Raw genomic sequence first — 20,954 nt, 5'->3', positions numbered from 1 at the left:
CTTCAGGATGGACTTTTTGAGATAACAAGCATGTATGTGTATTTGTTAAATTTGTTTAATTTGTTTTATTTGTTAATCTACACACTGCTCCTTGGGTCTTTTCACACATTCTCAAACAATGTGTATTGCAAAGGGTTCTGGTCTTTAAAACACCTAGTAAATCTGACGTAACTACATTGCAATGTTGTGAGTATAGATAATAAATTGAATGAATGTTAAAACAGTATGATATATTTGTTGGATTTTATATTGCCTTGAAACATGTATGTCTAAAGAAAACACTGGCAATAATTTTCACCATCAGATGTATGGAGGTACAAGGGTTTATATTATACCAATAGTATTTTATATTAATAAATTTAAGATCTCCCATCATTAACAGTCCACATTATTTGAGTCACTTGGGGATTTCTCCTCATGGGTACTTAAACTAAGCTTTTTTTGCGGCTACTCGTTTCTTACTGCTGTATTGATCTATCAGTGTACACAGGGCAACGTGCATTGCTGAATGCATTGTTTAAGCATCCAATATAAATCTCAATTAAAAATTATGGCCCTTAATAAACACAATAGTTAAAACAATTCTATGTTCTGCTACCACTATCTGCAGACTGAAGACTTTGTTTCCAAGCAGTAGTTTCATACACATCTAGCAAAACACAAAATGCAGAATGAAGGTATTATTCAAGGCAGCCTATTAACAGTAGTCCCTAGGAGGTGGCCTATTTCGTTTTTGTCATCTTTGGCAAAGGAATGAAAAATCCTGTGTGTTTTGTTGAATTACAACACAATATGTAATTGAATGAATTTTAAAATGATCTCTTAAAGCCTAAAGCCTTTGCCACCTTATATACTAGAGCTTGAGATTTTACCAGTGTTACCTGATTGTAACACTTGACGCACAGCTCTAGCAGGTCTCATGAAGGCAGATAGTTTTTATCTCAAAACAATAAGCATCTCTCCATGTATTTCTAGGAAATTAGTTATTTCCAGTTTCCTGGTGAGTTACTGATGAGGATGCTGAAAATGTTGATTCTCCCCCTGGTTGTCTCAAGGTAAGTGAAGACAACGATCGTTCCAATAACTTTTAAAGTTTCATAAATAAGAAATAGGATACCACTACTTTGGTTTTGACTGAATAAATGTTGAAGTGCTGGAAGCATTACCTACTGCTGTAGATTCATATTGAAATTGGAGCTATGAACTTCTTTTTTAATCAATAGGAACGTTTCCACAGTACCTCCTAAAGGTTTTATTTGCTCAAAGACTATTTGTTTTTTTAATTGATGTTTTCTTCCTTCCGCCTAATGGGAGGACTTTTTCCTTCAAGAGAACTAGAAGTTAAATGCATAAATAACCCACCATATCAAAAAGTCTACCTTAAATCTAAATAATTGAAATAATACACCATGCAAGTAAGATGAAAAATCACTGAATCATACAATCATAGAATATTCTGAGTTGGAAGGGGCCCACAAGGATCATCGAGTCCAACTTCTGACTCCACACAGGACCACCCAAAAATCAGACCCTACGTCTGAGAGCAGTGTCCAAATGCTTCTTGAACTTTGTCAGGCTCAGTGCTGTGACCACTGTCCTGGGGAGTCAGTCCCAGTGCCCGACCACCTTCTCGGTCAAGAACATCTTCCTCACACCCAGCCTGACCCTCCCCTGTCCCAGCTCCATGCCGTTCCCTCGGGTCCTGTCACTGTCCCCAGAGAGCAGAGCTCAGCGCCTGCCCCTCCGCTCCCCTCGTGAGGGAGCTGCAGGCCGCCATGAGGCCTCCCCTCAGCCTGCTCTGCTCTGGGCTGAACAAACCCAGTGACTTCAGTTGCAACTCACACACCTTGTTCTCTAGGCCCTTCACCATCTTTCTAACCCTCCTTTGGATGCTCTCTAATAGTTTTATGTCTGTTTTATACTGCGGTGCCTAAACATGCACCCAGTGCTCAAGGTGAGGCTGCACCAGCACAGATCAGAGAACAGACTCTTCCCTTGACCAGCCAGCAGTGCTGTGCCTGATGCACCCCAGGGTGTGGTTGGTCCTTTTGGCTGCCAGTTAATAAAAGTACAGTTAATTTATAATCCTCTGTAGTTCTTTTGGAGATTTGCTGCAGTATGATAAATATTGAAAAAAAACTGTGTGTCCAGTGAATTACTAATGTATGCCTGGTTTCAGCTGGAAGTGAAAGTGATTTCCTAGTACATTAAAGGCAGAACCTTCAATAATGCCCCTTTATCAGTGACAGAATTAATGATCTAGATCCTGACGCTCAGGGATGGTGCATGGTAGCTATCTTTGCAGTGGGTTGGCCTACTTTAGGACAACAGTTAGTCTCCTGTAAATTTTTCTGTCTTACAACTGACTACAATAACAACCAAATACCAGTTTTATGGACAAAAGCTTTCTCGGCCCAGTGCTGACAGAAGAGTTAGGGAGAGATGCAGAGTAGCAAAGCTAACTTTACCTTAACAGATCTGAGAAAAAAATATTGCAGTATTTGGTGCCTTTACTTGAAGCCTCAGCTTCTTTCTGGAACCCAATAGGTATGCCAAAAACTCATCTTTAATTTTAAGAGAAAGATAATTTTCTAGACTTCAGGTCACGGAGAGTTACTGAAAATAAACACAATCGAGTGCTAATTTTATTTTTAAATCCCACCTTGGCATCTTACTTCCCATGTTTTTGTACAGAATGAAGCAGATTCATGGTGCTTGCAAGTCTGGCACTCCTAATATCACCATAGATTCATAGTTGGTTCTGCCCACACAGCTAGAAAACATCAAGACAAAATAAAAGATTTTTTGGAGAGGTAGGAGAGTTTTCCAAGGAAAACATAATGTCACATGAGCAAGTGATCTACTAAGGACAGAAAACGGTTGGAGTAAAGTCACATACCTTCCCTAAAATATATAGTTCTTTAGATACCCTCGTGGTGTGGTTTTTTTTGTTTTGTTTTGTTTTTTGAGATTCTAGGAGGCGAAGCAGCACAATGGAAAAAACTGCTCTGACACAGCCTGTGATAGCTGTAAGTTATTTACAGATGTATCAGCAAGGAATCTCTGGGCCGTACTGTTAGAATTGATTAACTCCATTGTCTGAGGAAGGAAGAGAACTTAACAGGTTGTCAAAGGGATCTCGGTGCCGTATTACATCCTTTAGCCAGGAGATGGCTCTGTCTAGAAGAGTCAGGAACCACGAGTTGTTACCGGAGTGTTGTCAGTCACTCCAGTGCACTTAGATCTTATATATACAGGAGGCTATCCAAGGCTTTTTCTAATAGTGTTGCCTACCCAGAAAATCTATACTTCCTTTCAGTGTAGTTAATGATAAACTCCTTTTCTTTTTTTTTTTTTTACACCACATGTATCCTTCACTAGTAGGTAGTGCTTTCAGGGCAAACTGATTGTCCGAGACACCTGTGCATCGCTTTGTTTTCTCAGGTTCTGAGAGCTTGAAATACTCAAATCTAATGTCAATGTCTTTGTGCTCTGCACCAAGCAAACACCTGAGAGAGAAACAAAAGCCCAATTTTCCCATCAACATCTTCTCAAATTTGCTAATGATAATATAAACCCTCTCATCAAATATTCTCAGTGCCAACAGTGACAGACATGAGGGCTGGCTCAAGCGCAGGCCGGTGGCTCTGGCCATCACTGTACAATAACTCAGGTGCTGTCAGCTCCCGTATGAGCATCTTTGTCCTTGTGCCCCTGGATCTTTGTCAGACATTGATAGTTTTATACTGATCGAAATCCAGTAGGCTGGAACTTTGATATATAATATGTATAACTGCCTTAACCCAAGTTTTTGGGGAAGGCTATTACTGAAACCTTATCTGTTACAACTTTGTATCTTGCTGTGACTGAGGTTTTGAAGAAGATACACATTCTGAAAAATTTACAACTGCTGAGACTTTTATAATGCTTTCTTCTAGTAGGGAGAGAGCTTACAGTGTGGTATGCACCCCAGAAACAAAATTGAAGTCGTCTTTTCTGTTCAAAACACACGTGCCAGCGACTCTGCAGGGGCAGTCTGGCACACTGGGCAAAGTAGAGCTCAGTGCAGCCTGAATGCACTGGATTCACCAGGCTTCCTGCAACTTCAGAGATTGATTGCAGAACGCATGTGCTGCAGGTCTGGAAGGCAGGTTGGAGGAGACACAGGGCTTGTAGCCCATAGTTCCTATTTCAAGATAATAGTAGAAAAGCACAGATTATTTCTTCCTGTATCCAGCCATTAGTTTTACAGACCTTACAGAAACATAATTTTCTCATTATGAGCCTTCTGCATTGTTTGAGAGAAAAATGAATTAAAATGTTATTAGTAAGGGCTCACACACACACCAAGTTTGACTGCATAAGCCTTGCTTCTTCAGAAAAGCATGTTAGTTACAGAGTTACAGAGGTTTATGCCAGCTGAACCTATTCAGTTATCTTTGTTTTGTAAGCCTACATGTATACATAACAGAAAATTGCATCCTTTATTTCAGCACCCTTGTTTATATGATTAAGTCTTCATCTGGCAATACAGGGCCCAGTTTTCTAAGACTAGCAGTAAGCAGTGAGACGAGACTACTTATCGGAAAGAATTGTCCGGGCAGAATTTAATTGTTTGTCTGTGAATATTCATTTTAGAAAAAGCAGTTCGTTTTGTTTAAGCTCAGAATAATTATTACATTTTTAATTTATTTAATAATGACATTTTTCTGGATATTTACGAAATAAATAATGTGTAGCAGAGGTTTGACTCTTTTCCAATTGCAGAATCTGTCAAAGAAAGATCGTTCCCTTTATAGGCACATCTAAATAACTAATTTGATGAGGACTTTTAAAAAATTTAAAACCCATTCCTCTAAGTATGTTGTGCCTGATGCAAGCAATTGTATGCTAATAAAAATTTACATTTATTTGAAGGTTCATTTGGGGATAGTAATAAATATTTGATACTTTTGGGGGGTTGTTGGCTGAATTAAATACGGTATGCTAAATATAGAACTGTCTGTCTTTAAGGGGATTCCTGTCCATAATGCCATCAGTTCTGGTAATCCCTTATCCTTCTGCTCAGATTCCTGAGTGGGTCATTCTTACTCATGCTGTTAAAGCCTGGTATTTAGTTAGGAAACTAGTCCAGCATAGCACCCTTTTACCCATATATCTTTTTTCCAGTTCTCTGATTTGGGGAAAGCATTGGCCTTTTAACATCCCACTAATGAAAAATATTGCTCTTTCTGTTTTAATGGATTCTGTTCTTGTTGGGTTCTACTGTGCCATACCAAATTTTGTCTACTGGGACTTGTTAGTTATATTTGAAGATCTGACAACTGTAATAACAATATAAGAGGATGTGGAGATACACTGGGTGCACGCAGATGTGAACTTGCTCAGCCTACAAGCCAAACTGGGCAGACCTGCGCCAGCTGCATGCCGGAAGCCTATAGCCGCATTAGCATGGCTCTGCGCCCAAGCTCGTATGCGAAGGGCTGGTGTGGCTATATGGCTTCCGGACCAGTCTTGGCAGCTGAAAGTGAAGACAGAGGAGTCTATGTCTGTCTGCAATTGTCTGCGCAGACATAGCCTAAATAACTTCAGAGCGATAGTATATTCTTTGGGAGTTTGGGGTTTAGTTAAAATATACTGTGAGACAGACCATTAGCTTGGGAAAATTGTTTCAGGCACTGTTTTGCTTGCTGTTAGTGTAAACGAGACTGATAATACACTACAGACAGGAGATTATTTGTCTGTTTTACTACTAAAGCTTAACAGTTTGCTAGGGATGAAAAATTTGATCCAAACACTCAGAGGCTGCTACAGAACTTTGCAATCTGAAATGTCTACCATGAATGTAAATCTGTGGTAGATATGGGCAATACCATACCTATTCTGAAGGGAGATACAAATCTCTAGAATGACATGAAATGTCTTCTTTCTTATCATTAAATTTAAACCAAATTAAACCAAGTCGCCAGCCAAAATTCATTCACTCGATACTGGTTTTGCATGAACAACAGTATGTGCAGTGCTATTTCTTCTACTCCATTCCTGGTACTGAGAGATTTTTTTTTTTATATCATCTTGAAAAAACTCATGTAATTTAACTGAAGATTGAATGGGAAAGGATAGATAACAAAAGCTTCTCATCAGTTTTTGTTTGGGTCTTTTCTGCCACATATGAATTAAACTATCCCCTCTAGTCATTCTTTGCTAAATATCAGTCACTGTTCCTATGCTTATGCAGTTGCCAAAATGGGGCTTAATCAAGTGCAATCAAATTTAATTCTGTATTATCTAGTGAGGTGTTGAGGAGTGGCTGCAAAATGCTGCCCACAGTTCACGGAGGAGCCTCAGGAGTTCACTGAGGAGTGCTCAGAACAGTGTTTTGTCATATCCCCAAAGCACACATATTTTCTGGTATAATTAAATTGCAATTGGAAACACAGGGCTTTTTCTTCATATTATTTGACTCTGGAATTTTTTGTCTGTGTTACCTTGCCAATAGAAAAATATCAGCACTTAGGAACAGGTCTTCCCAACAGAGGAGGGTAAACATTCTGTTGGGTTAGTATGGGAAAATACGTGGGATGCCTGAATGGTAATATAAAGTGTGTATAGCGTCCCATTTCTGAATTACCTGTTGTGTATCACTGTCATGGAAATAAAAACAAAAATACATTTCCCTCCAGTGAGAACAAGCCCTCTCCTAGGATATGGCATCTACTGTTTTATTGAGGTTGGTCTAGAGATGGGACTGTTAAGGAGATGACTCAAGGGGATAAATATATATACTTTTAGAGTGCAAAGCAGAACTACACTTGAATGAAAGGGGAGGATAACCTAAGGGTAAGAAGAACTGGGCAGACAGCAATCTCACTCAACACCATTAACTACTTTAAATTATCCATATCTCTATTATATTGCAGAACTGATCTCAGATTACCCCAACAGTTCTCCAAATGATGCTTTAAGATTGCCTGAGCTTGTAGAGGAAAAATCCATTCTACTCTCTTAGGAAACCTTCTTATGAATCTCCTCTCTGTGCCTCAGACATCTTCAGAGCTTTCACTGTTTTATAAAGTGTAACATTGTCAATGTTGTTAGCTGTATTTAGAAATATAGAATCTAGTGGTCAGACCTAATAGTCTTCTTGTGTTTTTTCTTACCTGTGTAACCTAGAGTTACAAACTGTTTTTGGAGAAAAACAACATGCTACAGAGTTATGCATGTCATAATGACAAAATTGGACCAACTCAATACAAATTATTTAGGCATCATCAGTAGGGATCTAACGATGTGCAACAGACATCTAAGGTCACAGAGTGAATGAGTGTGGAAAGCACTGATGTGATTACAAATGGGATCTGAGTAGCTTGTGACTTTACAGAATCTTTCTGTAGTCTTCTAATCACTCTAAAATACTTAGTGTCTTGCAAAAGAAAGAGAAATGGTATGTGAAGTTTAAGGGGCTGGCTGAATCCCTTCTGTTTCCTTAGGATAGAAACATGTGTGAATTATAAACAGTTGAATAAATCTGACTTTTGTTTATAATCCGAATTTTGTCTTCCAAATCCTTTTGGTCTTTTCTTAATCTAAAAACACTTGAAAGAACTTACAGAACAGAAAATCAAGTATTATTAAGATTCTTGGCTCTTTCTGTGCTTTCCACAGATGTTAAGCTGCACATCCATATTTAATAGAAAATTTGTTTTCATTTGTTTTCATTTGTTTTCATTTGCATCCTGATCTCTGCATTTAGGAAATGCTTTATCAGCACAGCTAAAATCAACAGGTCGGCCTGAATTCTGCACATGCTTTATTACAATGTCTCAGGTCTCTTTTTATCAGTCAGTGATCAAAGGTTGCTGTTCAATCCTTCCAGCATTTATAAATGTGTCACAGTAGCCTTGTGTATTGGACTGCTGGAGAGGAAGCAGTGACAGAATAGCCATTGCACATTGATCTTCACTGTGAGCTAAACAAATCCTGCCTTGTTTACCTTAGTCCATAAAAACAGACTTCCTATAGCACACTAAGAAAATACAATGCGTGATGTAAGTTCTTGGCAGGCTTTTTGTTATATATGTTGGTTTATCATTAAAGATTACAAGTGCCACAGAATAAGGAAAAGGAAAGCTCAACATTTTGGGTAAAAAATAAAACTCTTGCTATTTCATAAAGCATTATTCAACAGAGGGAAAAAAAAAAACAACACAGCATCTCAGAAAGTTGCATGTTCTGATGTACTAGAAATGTAGAATTACTTGTTTCGGTTCCTTACAGCCTGGATGAAAAATTAAACACAAGCACTGCAAATAGTGTATTGCAGACAGGTAGATCTTCTAGAATTTTTACTTGCTGTAGCTTGAAGACGAAGGGCCAGATTTTCCATCATGCTCGACACCTTTGAGATTCCACTGTCTTTAGCAAAACAGTTGTACCCTGAGGCTCTCTGAAAAGTTAATTCACACTTTATGTGCTGTTTATAGCTGGTAATCTAACTGCACAGAAACTGCTGCAACAGTCCTAGTTGTAAAACAGCTACCACTTTTTGTATTCACTTTTATGGTGCATAGACATTTTATTTTCATTGATGCCTAGATATCTAAACTTTAAAAATGCTGTTTCCTATTATTTGATTTTCAAATGATATGAACCTTAGTAAGCCCCTGGCCCTTCAAGAGGGTTCTAGACTACTCATCTTGTTTGAAAATCACACTGCAATACTACAACTTTTAATAATACATGACATTAAATAGAGATCATTCATCTGAGTACAAGTGATCATGCTAGTTTCTTAGCTGCATTTAGATCATCAGAAGTCTGCTAGTACACTAGCAGTCCCCAAAACTACTGGAATCTCAGTAAAGTTCACAGAGAGCCTAGGCAATGTTTTATTGCTTGTCTGGGCTCTACGTAAATGTACATGGAAAGAGTGGTCATCTGTACCAAAGGGGCATCCTTCTACAAGTGCATGACACATACCTAATCCAGCTTAGTTCAGGGTATGAGCATGGTTTATTGTAGGATTTTATGTTCCTCTCTACTTAGACAAATGATGTCATGCCATGAGATGTCCTGGCATCACTTAGAAGTGGGTGGGTGGGACTGGAAGTGTAGGGTGGCACCGGTTTCCAACCAAGATGCCACTTGATTGTCTGTGACATGTACACAGGTAGAGACCAGCAGCGTGCTATCCATCTGTGTTTGTGCAAGTCTGGGCAGGAGGTATTTCTTCCTGTGCAGTGTAACATGACATCCAGAGATGAAAAAAATATGTATACGCTGTAAGTAAAGGTAGACCACACAGGGTGAAGCAGAGACAGAGATGGGCTACGGTGCTCCCACTAGTACCACCGTCACTCAGGCGTGTGATGACAGCAGCAGACATCTCCGTCACAGTCACAGCAGCGTCTAGCTCTGTAGGTATTCTGTCATGTTAGAAGAAAGCAAAAAAATATCCTGGAAAGAAAACGTCATGCCTATCCCTGCTGCTAAAATCATTTTGATTCCATTGGAAACTAAGCACAATCAAGCATCAAACCACAGAAAAAATCAGAGAAAGTTTCTCTCTTTTTCTCATTACTGTAAAGTTTCTTATTTTCATTGTTGCAACCTGTTCTTCCATAAATGGTACCTCCATGGAAGTGAAGCAGCCTGGGCACTGATGAGGAAGAAGCTGATGGTCCATCGCAGTACAGAGATAGCTTCAGGCTTATCATTTTCTCTGCAAACTGTTTGTATTTAAATAAGTGCCTTAATTTCTTTGTTTCCTTGTCTGTAACATAGAGATACTGCCTTCCTATATGATGGATTGTTATATTTGTGAAGCATTTCAAGATGATTAAATGGCTTGAGTTATGGAAATGGAGATTATTACCACGTTGAAACTTAAAGGCACTGACCTTGACAAAAAGCTAAGAGACAGCCAGCCTGCGTGATCAGGCAGCATTTGTGAAGCCAGCACTTCACTTTCATGATGCTCAACTGTAATATAATCATCTCTAATGTAGCTGTTAGAGGAGCTTCCCAGCCTCACTGGGAGAACTTGCTCACGAAGGTCTTTTCTACAGCATGCAATTACAAAATGAGAATGCAAGGGAGGGTACGGGATGAATGAAAACAAACATGATTCTAGGACCAACTGTTGGTGGTTAATACTTGACCATTACTTCTTGACAGGATTAACGTCTTTCTAATCACACTAATCCTTTCTGATAACTTTATCCATAATCCATCTATTTCAAAGCAACATCCAGATGGCTTCTGGTGGTGAGGAAGACAAAATAAACAAGCAGAATGGAGCCTTAACAGCAGCTTCTTGTGTTTTCCATTTCTGGGGATCGAGGTTTGCTCTCGATGTAGGTCAAAAATTTGCTTTTTATCAGAAAGCAACAGAAAAAAAAAAAGAGAATGGCAGAGAAGCTAGACAGTTCTATTTTTATTTGTAAATAAAATACTTCATAAATATTCTGATGCTTAACAGTAACAGCCAGAACAAGCCATAAGGGTGCTCATAAGGGTTTAATGACCTGTTTGCATGGGACTAATTAGATTTCCAGGATGTCCAAAGAATTCCCTTCCTCATTACTTGAAAATTGCTGTAATAATTTTTTTGGTGGTTGCACAGGGGGGGTTGTGCAGGTTTTTCTCAAAGCAGACGTAAGACATAGTATTTAACAGTTTCATTTGTTTGTATTATTACAATGTTTAATTTTTTATTTAGTCACATATAAAAATAATTCCTGGAGTTGTTGAGGTCTTTCTCTTTCTTTCCATTTTCCCCTTAAGAACTTAATCTAGGTTTCTTTAGTTCTTCCACTGATCCTGGCTTCCCTCTTCACATTTCTCCCTCAACAAGGACGCAATAAAGAAATAATTTATTGTAACCTTTCATAAATCGCATAGAGACTGTCCAAAAAAAAAGTAAACAAATTTTATTCAAGCCATCCTAGACAAAGTAATTTAGCTGTTGTTTTTTTAGTAACTGTAAACAATGAAACAACTGAAGTCTTAGTGAAATAATTAAGCCTTAAATATCTGCCCCACTAAAATGCTGCAAGTAAATAAACTTTTTTGAATCGTTTTCCATTTCCAGCCATTGACCAAAATGCTGCTATTTTATTTATTGGCTTCCTGACTCTCTTTCACCAATAAAAATGTGAGTAGTTCAGAGAAGAGGTAAGACAAATTTGGCTGCATGAAAAGAACTGCCAGGAAACAAAGCAGAGTAGATTTAGAATTACCCAAGTCTCAGTAAAAAAATCTAGACATCTTTTAATTGTTATGAATAAAAATACAAACCTTAAATAAGATTCTACTCCTTCAAATATTGTGGAGCATGAATTTTGCATTGTGCGGAGATCTTGAGGTCATCAAAACACAACTCTGAAGAGGCTTGAAAGCCACGGAAATATAAGGACCATAGGACAGATATTTACATATGTAGCAGATACAACAGTTTTGGAGGCTATTCTTCCAAATTGTGTTTAGTCTCTGAGAATACACAATTTCATCCAAAAGCTGTTGGACAAACAAGATGGGAGACTAAAACAATGAAGCAGACTATTCTAGACAGCAAAAAGAAAAGCCACAGAAAGATAATTTTCACATGTAATTGGAACAACCTATGCAGGAGACAAAGAAGTCATGGGGCTACTCAGTTTGTGATGATGTCTGCACTTATATCCAGCACCAGCTGTTTTCAAAGCAAGGTGCAAGAAACCTCTTTAATTGTAGTAATCAGGGATTTCACTTAAATCCTGCTCTACAAGATTTAATATCTCATCTAAAACGCATTAATACATATTTTGGAAGCCTTATTCTCAACATTATATTTTTTCTATACAAACTAAGAAATGGTCCCTAAATAAGAACTTTTGTGGATTTTTTTTTCTTGCCAGGCTCATTAAATGAGTGAGAAGTACTGTAATTATTCAGAAAAGCTGCAGATTGTTTTTCATTGTCTTAATCCTGTTTTGTCCATTTGGCAATCATTAAAACATTTTATGGAAGCTATGCACAAAACATACTTGTGGAAGATACTTAGCTACATAGTAAGTCAGATGATTTTAACCTATGAATCAAATATCTTTCCTGTTATTCCAAGCCTAATCAGATGCTAAGGCTTGACAAGAATTAAAGGTATCCCGTTTTTCATTCCATTGTGTTTCACGAGAATCTAGTACTGAATGGCATGGGAATATCTTTGCTCAGTTTTAGAAGAAGCTTGGAAGCTGTTGGGAAGGATTTTATGTAGCCAAGCATGTCTGATAAAAATTATTTTTAAGGGAAAACCTGAACACAATACAGTGATCTTTAGCTAAACCATTTGGAAGCTATTCCTTCTGAATTCCCTACTCCTGAGGAAATTAGAAGAGTATTTTTTCTCATCATTTTTTCAGCTACACTATGTGAATGCTGGAACTCTAGGGATCAGCAGTGAGGAAATCCTGTGATGTAACTGTGCATTACTGACTTCATACAGTAGCTGTGATGCTCAGTATGTCTATTAATCTCGATGTCTTCTGACCTATTCCTTCTGACATCAAATATATCAAGCCAAATGAGGAAGTAGTTAATGAGTGACTACAGTCTCTTACTAGTTACCGGCACTTCTTCCTAAAAATCAGTCTGAGCAATTGTTTAAAATGTTTGACGTTACTCTGCAGATTCTGGAAAACTTCTTCCTCTTGTCCCTTCTTCAAACTGAGCCTTGTGGGCCATGAAGAACACAGGGCTTTATCTGAACCCAGACCTTTATTCATCCTTCATCACACCAGTTTCTCCTGTTGTGCCTCCATAGTTAATTACTTTTGAGGACTTTCTCATCACAGCATGAACTGAGCATGACTTTATCTGGTGACAGGATAATCTCATTACAGATGATGATCTTGTTAACGAATATCCCCAAGACAGAGCAATCTCATTATTAGCCCCCTCAGGATTTGCCACCTAAGAGCCAATGTATGTATGATTAGATTCCGGCAGCACAACATTTCCCCAGATCCCAACCACCCAACGTCTGAGGCTGAGGTGGCACCCCCAAAAGCAGATGGCCCACTGGGCATGCTTAAGTAAGATTTTTGCCCCTAAGTTCTCCTGAACATACTTCTCAGGTGAACAAGATAAGAGAGAAGTTTGTTCTGTAGAACAAACACAACACAGTGGCATCAGGGACAAGAGAAACAGTGCGCCATTCCCACAGTGATAATGGCTTCCAGGTAGTACCGGGAAGAAAGCTGTACTGTCTGTCTCCTCGTTAGTGCCTTCTCCAAGTAAGCAGCCTGCATGGTGTCCTACCTACAAGCTACAGATCTGCTTGGTCAAGGATCAGCCCTTCGTACCACTGATGGCCATTTCCCTGTATAATATACCTATGATGAACACAGAAAATGTTTACTATGAAAAACATCCACCTAGCTAGAAATCAACCTGATTATACTTTTTTTTTTTTTTCCTGGGGTGGTGGTGTGGGGACCGAAGGTGGTGTGAAACCTCAGCCTGTGAGAAGCATTCAGTCCTAGAAACCTAAGTAACAACATAATGGTTGTTTTACAGAAAAGTAATGCAGTATTTTGAGATACATGTAACATTTAACTCACTGTTTTAGAATATTGAGTCTCCCATATGGATGCATCCCAGGGAGATGCCAAGGAGCTAAGCATCATTGCTGCTACTGTTTTTTTTAATATGTAGTGCTGTGTTTGTAAACGATGCTTTAAAGGCACACAGAAAGGTGGAATTTTTCTCAGAATGATAAAAGAGAGGGAAGAACAACGGTTACAAGAGAGAGATAGGGAGATACTCATTTTCTAAATGATCTGCACTACAATGCAATGAATGTTTCCCCTTGCTCCTGTAGTGTTAACAAAAAACATCCTAGATAAGAGATTGGCAATGCAGAAAAGCAATGCATTTTCTTAATTAATCTAGAGGATAGCAGGAACCTGAGCACTAAATCCCACCCATTTGATTTCATTAAATCTACTATAAAGGTTAAGCTGCACTTCAGTATTGGCTCTAGACATCCTTACTGACCAGAGTGAGGTCAAGATCTTATTCAAGGAGGTGCAGCTTAGTACATGACTATTTATGTAGAAAGTCCCGATAATCGGTTCTGTTTTGACGATAAAGCCGGACAATCAGGTCACACCAAATAGTAAATGTGGTATTTTATTTCACCTGCAGTTTTCCTGAGATGCATCCTTTGAAGAGATTACAGAGAATCATTCAAAGCAAAATCTCAGTGTAAAGTCCCAGGCAACACTAAACTCAAATCTTAGCCTCAGACCACTTGGAAACAGCACCAGGATCTATGTCAGAGCAGCCTGGACCAAACTCAGGGGTCAAGAACTACCCTAATTTGCCTGTAAAAGAGAGCCACTGTGAGTTAAACACTTGGTAGAGAGTTATATAGCTTAGCAGAGGTAAGCTTTATGAGGCCACTGACCATCCTCTGGCAGTAGAAAGGAGCCAAAGGGGAAAGATGATGGTGAAATCACCACAGCATTTTCTTTGCTCCCAACGCACAGCCACGCCTGCCCCTGAAGGAGTTTGTATGTCCAACTTGCCCCTTAGTATTTTTCATTTTGAAATCATGGTCCTGCTTCACACAGGAAGGAGTGAGGGGCTGACCAGATTTCCTTCAGGGAACCCTTCTAACCTGAATTATTCTACAGTTATGTAGAATTATGTGTAGGGTTTCATACCTAAGTTTGCAGGACTAATTATTTGCTATCAAACATGTAGGTTAGAATCATAGGATATCCTGAGTTGGATGGGACCCACCAGGATCATGGAATCCAACTCCTGGCTCCACACAGGACCACCCCAAAACCAAACCATCTGTCTGAGAGCATTGTCCAAATGCTTCTTGAGCTCCAGCAGGCTCAGTGCTGTGACCACTGCCCTGCAGAGCCTGTCCCAGTGCCCGACCACCCTCTGGGTGAAGTACCTCTTCCTAACACCCAGCCTGACCCTCCCCTGTCCCAGCTCCATGCCATTCCCTTGGGTCCTGTCGCTGTCCCCAGAGAGCAGAGCTCAGTGCCTGCCCCTCCGCTCCCCTCGTGAGGGAGCTGCAGGCCGCCATGAGGCCTCCCCTCAGCCTGCTCTGCTCTGGGCGGAACAAACCAAGGGACCTCAGCTGCTCCTTATATATGTTGCCCTCTAGACACTTCATCATCTTTGTAGCCCTCCTTTGGACACTCTTTAACAGTTTTATGTCATTCTTATCTTATTGCACCCAAAACTGCACACAGTACTCGAGGTGAGGCTGCACCAGCACAGCACAGAGTAGAGCACGTCATGTGAAACTACCCCTTGAGCTTCAAGGAGCAGTCGACAGGATTCAGTCCCCATGCGGGCAGCCCAAGCTTGCAAGTTCCTTCAAGTAACCAGGATCTCACATGGCAAGCAGGGAATATTCTTTTAGACACAAGTGCTACAGCTTTTGCATTACCGCAAGCTTCAAAAAATATGCGGGCAATCACACAAGAAGCAGGTAAACTGGAATAACTAGGAAATCGGGTTTTCTGTTGCATTAACATTATGCAAAAGATACCATATATCTTGTGTTTTCTTTCCACAGCTTAATGTCTGGGCTAGCAGCCCTGGATGCCAAGACTTCCAGCCGATTAGGTATCATAACCGTCACTTACTATCTATGGACAACATTTGTGGCTGTGATTGTGGGAATAATTATGGTCTCCATTATCCATCCTGGTGGAGCAGCACAGAAGGAGAGCACTGAAGAGGGTGGAAAGCCCATCATGAGCTCTGCAGATGCACTGCTAGACTTAATCCGGTAACTACATTCATTCTTTCCGTTTTCTGGAGGTAACATTTTGTACATAAACACATCAGGAATTGTGGCCTGAGGATAAGTTCTGAACCTAATGATGAACACTTTGTTTAAATCAATTAAATTGCAGATGATTTTCAAGTTATCAGATGCTTATGCTGTCACTTCCTAGTAAAATTTAAATAAATGGACACCAAATGTAACAGAAATACTAACAACGCTGGTTTTTACACTCCCACAGAATCAAGTATAGCCTGTGGAGCTCATCATGAAATCTATTATTAATATGAAGACAGTATTAAGATATAATGTTAATTTAAATAAGGGCAGACAGTTGTAATATGAAAAACCTTAAATATACGGGCTGAAACCCACATTTTTCAGGAAATAATTCTTGAAAGTACTGTTACAATTGCTCATAGCAGCTCTCAGATGAAGGATTTAATTAGAAAGACCACTGTTGTGACCTTTTTTTTCCTTATTTTTATCATATTACTTGTTCTGTTTTGTGGCTTTTTTGTTTGTTTTGCTTTGTTTGGCAGAAGCCAAACTGTATCCACAGTAGCCAATGTATCCACATTTCAGGTGCTAGTGGGATGAGTTTCCTGACTGAACCCAGCATGTGCCTCAGATTTATTTTGCTCATGCAAAAAAATCAAGTTTTGCCTTTGAGTGATTCCTCAAGCCAATGATCCCATAATATATTGGGCAAGGCTTTTAGACCCAGTGTGTGCCTGAACCACGAAGAATTCTCTTTGGAGTTTTACTTATTAAAATACAAAATGTTGGACAATCTTTCTTTCAAAAACCCAAGTTCCTGACCCAGACTGAGCATCAGCACACAAAGTACTTTCATTAGATTTACTGGGACCTCAAATCAGAAGGAACTTGGATGAAAAGCCTACAAAAATCTTTTCTTTCTCATCCAAGTTGCACTTAGCCAGCCCATCTGAAAGCCGTATGTTTTTCTGTTGTATCAATGTATTACTGAGAAGGTGCCAAATTATATTAGTCATGGAGCAGTAGCTGAGAGCACTCTCTTTTGTAGCCTTCCACAAAACCACCATCTTCATCTGCAAGGGGAATATGCCCATGTAGTTGTATCTCGCTATCTCCCTGGTGAATTTGCTCTGATCTATGTGCAGTGGGATTCATGTGTGTGCTTGTGACTAGTTAAATCACAATATTCTGCTTCTGCTGCATGAAGGACTATAACTCTTATAGGTGGAGGAAGGAACTGGAGTTTTAAATCTGAGAAAGATAGACGTAAAAGGGAATTTAACAAAAACGTATATTTTTGATGATTATTTTCATAGTGTCAGTGTTTAGAAGCCTTTTCTTGGGTGTTCAGCTGTTTCCTAAGGCCTCATTCTTAAACATATAAATGCTTAGGGAGATAAATGGTGCAATGGTACACCCAAACTGACCTTAAAGCTAGCTCTAGAAAGGGTCTTTCTAGCCATAGGTTCCCATCCCTTTGTACCAGCCTCATTGCTTTTTGAAAACAAGAGTAAGCCAGTTCATGGAGATGTCAGATGAAAAATAATGTGGGGTTGCAAAGTTTAAATTCAGTTCTATAACATTATATTTGCATCAAACAACTGAATTGCTGTATGACTAGAACCCAAGATCTTAATTATGATTTCACCCCCTCCTCTCTATCTGGCTGGTTCAGCTCCCTGTACACCACAGATTTAGTGGCGAATGCTTTATTCTATTTGGGAATGCTTTATTCGGTTGAGTCTAATTGCAGGTAAAATCCTATGTTCTGATCTAAGCATTTGCATCATCTATAATTTCTCTTCCTACGAACACTCACCTAAGCAAATTATAACAGTTTCCATACCTATTTCAGGTATTCATGTTTCCACCCAGGCATGTTAGTTTAGTCTTTGGTTTGGGCAGGTGTCAACAATGACAGGCCAATTAGCCACTCTTATTACTGAAGCTTGAACAGATAGACTAAGGCTCATTCTCCTGTTTCTGTGCTAGGAACCAGCTACAGCTGCATCCTCTTTCTACCCTGAGTGCAGAGACTGATGGTTTTTATTCCTCCACTACAGAAATAACCACATTCACTAAATAAATAAATAAATAATACAACTGTGGGGAGTGGGCTTTCAGCCTAGATAAATACTATGGGTGAAATCCTGGCTCTGCTGAAGTCAATTGCAAAACTCCTAGATATCTTTGTGGAAGTCTGGATTAAATGTAATGATGTATCTGCTGGTTTGAGCTAGAAAAGCTGATCCTTCAGCTCAATGATAAATGACTTCCATTCACAGCTGGAGACCATCTTTTCAGGCCCAGATTGGCTTATCCTCTCAATTCATTAATTTCCTCCCAATTTATCAATTGCACATGTGCACAGAAGTTCTCGCAGGAAACATCTGTTATTCTTCAAATAAAGAATGCTAAACATATAAGTGGAGAGATGATATACGTGACATAATTGTGGGGTTTATTTTAAAAGCATGAATCTTGGCATGGTGATACACCTATTCCGCATCGCTTATTTCAGATTTGAAGCCATTTTGAAATGATGAAATGTATTATCATTTCATGTGATGTTGTATAGGACATTGCCAGATTCGGAATTTTTGGCAGGGAGGAAGGATGTTGCTAGAAATTTAACTTCTGGAATTTTTGGGTGAGGATTCTGCTTTTAGAAGTGGTTTTAATAAATAAAACAAAGAACTGCTGCTGAGCCTCATCATCATTCTAAACATCTACAACATTAATCAATATTCATATTTCTGGAGTACGTGTGGAATATGGAGGAATAGCATAATGTACCATATACACAGTAGTATTTTGCAGGTGGTGCTACCCCCATATATTTGTCTATTATGTAAAAGAAAACAATAACAAAAACTCGAGTGTATATGACACAATTAGGACACTGTACCACATGATTCTGAAATGACTCTAAACCTCACATCAACCAGGACATATATTACCTGATTATCATACTGAATTTCCTGCCTTGAAACTTGTATCCACAAGTCAGCCATTTTTTGCCACTCTAAACAGAAGTATTTGAAAGGCTTCCTTTCTAAAGGAAACCTCCAGAGATGGAGGACAAGATCTGTGGATGTGAATCTGCCCCTACCAATTTTCTCCCGGATTCAGCCTGGACAGGAAGGCCACTGAATGCAGCATAATACACGTTTTCAACACTCTACTTTCTAATGAAAATCTTTTGTGCTGTTTTGGCCTTAAGTGTCTGAATTTTGCTTTAATCTGATCCAACTTTAAATAAAATACATCTTTTGCTGTCTGTGGTTGACATCCATTTAACCAGCTAGTTCACTTTCACACTTGTGCAGGAATCTGCCCTTCCATAACTTGCCCCTCTTCTTTTGCATTGTGCAAGGATCTGGGCTGAGCACAAGTAATTCAGAAGGCAATTGTGAGTCTGAAGCTTTATAGAAGATGCTGTTCTAAAGATGCTTCTCTCTTTAGATGCCTCATTATTACTAGATTGAGACAGATCTACAAATCTGCCTTAATTATATTCAAAGTTTCTGGTATGGGCACTGCAAGGCTCATGAAATTGTATTTTCTTTCATATTTAAGACTATAAATCCTCAGGCTAAGGATCATCTTCTTGTACTCTTAAACGCATCAAAGCACCTCATGCCTTTTGAATTTTAATGCATTTATTCTCATGATGTGCAATACCTCTTTGAGGTAGGGATGATCCGTTTTCCTTTCTTACAGCTGGAGAACCAAGACATGAAAAAAAAAAAAAAGGTCACTGAGGGTCATTCAGAAAAACCTGTGGTGCCAGAGGAAATATTTGCAGCTTGTATGAGACCTAGTAGGGGTATTGTTCTAGGAATGTGGCTTTTGGGGCACCTCAATGGAAATAATAGCAATGGATCAACAAAGATCTTTACCTTATTTTTTCTATGTGAATTATTGAAATTAACTGTACTTTTTCCCAAAAATAAGAGTGAATTTTTAGTGTTTTTTTTTTGAGTTTAGAAATGAAGAAAGGCAAGATAACCATTTTTAAAAATAATTCAGATCTACAGTGTTTTGCCCAAAAGGACAAAAAAGGGCCACGCTTGCAGGAATAATGTCCAATTTAAGAAATTCCAACTAAGGATTAATGTCGAATTTGGTTTGTTTAACTCGGAAACATATATTCCCCTGACAAGCAGACTAGAAAATGCACATTTGTGAATCAAGATATATTACACAGGACCACGCTGTTTACATTAGCAGTTACTATTTCCACCACACTCCATTGCCATTCTCAAATACCTTTAATTTGTAAGGGTAAATTTTGTTGCAACTTGATTCATGCTACTTGTATTTGTCATCAATGGAAATAAAATTTGGCTGATGAGATAAAAATAAACAATCATATGCTGTGAACATTCACATTAGGAAACAAATCCCAGCCAAACTGAAGGTTCACACTCCTGTTTTATATACAGCTGATCATGCGTGCAAATTGGCACCAGAAAATATAGAGTTCACAAATATTTTCAGTCTTTCTCAAGTCTAACCAGACAGAATGACATTGTGAGCGAATTCAGCTCAAAAGCTCCAAATAAAACAACTCAGTGAATATTGACAGGATCAAATCATGCCTTATCCAAGCATGACACAAGAGTTTGTACACTCTGGAAGTTTACTGGAAGAATAAATCAGAGCAGTTTTTAACTCTGAATATTCAGGATTGCACCCAATGTAATAGACTTTGAAGCAGGTATCTGGAAACTAAGTTTGGCTGGCCAGCTTTAACCAAAAGAGGGCTTTTCAGTGGTGGTGGTATTTTTTGTTTTCTGTTTTACATATATATATAAATGTATATTATGTATATATATATATATACACATACACACACACACCATTAATAGTTATAATAGGATATAAATATTGTAGAGGATTTATATTTTCATGGGAATTCTAAACACTGTTTTAAATAATTTCCTTTCCCCCTTTTCAAGCTAAAGACTATTTTATTGTAAATACAAATTACATTTCTTCAAAACAGGGCAGGAGAAACCCAATATCTGCTGTAGTTAGGAAAAAGTCCAGGTTGTGCAGAATGAGAAATTATGCTTAAAGAAGTTTACAGCTGAAGACTGAATTGTATATACAGGCAATAAGATATTAAAGAGTGCATTAAAAGACCCAGGGT

General features: G+C 38.7%; 1 protein-coding gene across 1 annotated transcript in view; it reads left to right on the top strand.

The window, feature by feature from the left end:
* The window catches only part of SLC1A7 (solute carrier family 1 member 7), a 49,506-nt gene that overhangs the window by 219 nt on the left and 28,333 nt on the right, over nt 1-20,954 (top strand). Inside the window, 2 exon segments of the mRNA XM_035538038.1 lie at nt 976-1,055; nt 15,584-15,799. Coding sequence (XP_035393931.1) covers nt 976-1,055; nt 15,584-15,799 — 296 coding nt within the window.

The sequence above is a fragment of the Cygnus atratus genome, chromosome 8 (assembly GCF_013377495.2).
Source record: "Cygnus atratus isolate AKBS03 ecotype Queensland, Australia chromosome 8, CAtr_DNAZoo_HiC_assembly, whole genome shotgun sequence".
Taxonomy (NCBI): Eukaryota; Metazoa; Chordata; class Aves; order Anseriformes; family Anatidae; genus Cygnus; species Cygnus atratus.
This window is presented reverse-complemented; position numbering and strand designations above follow the sequence as displayed.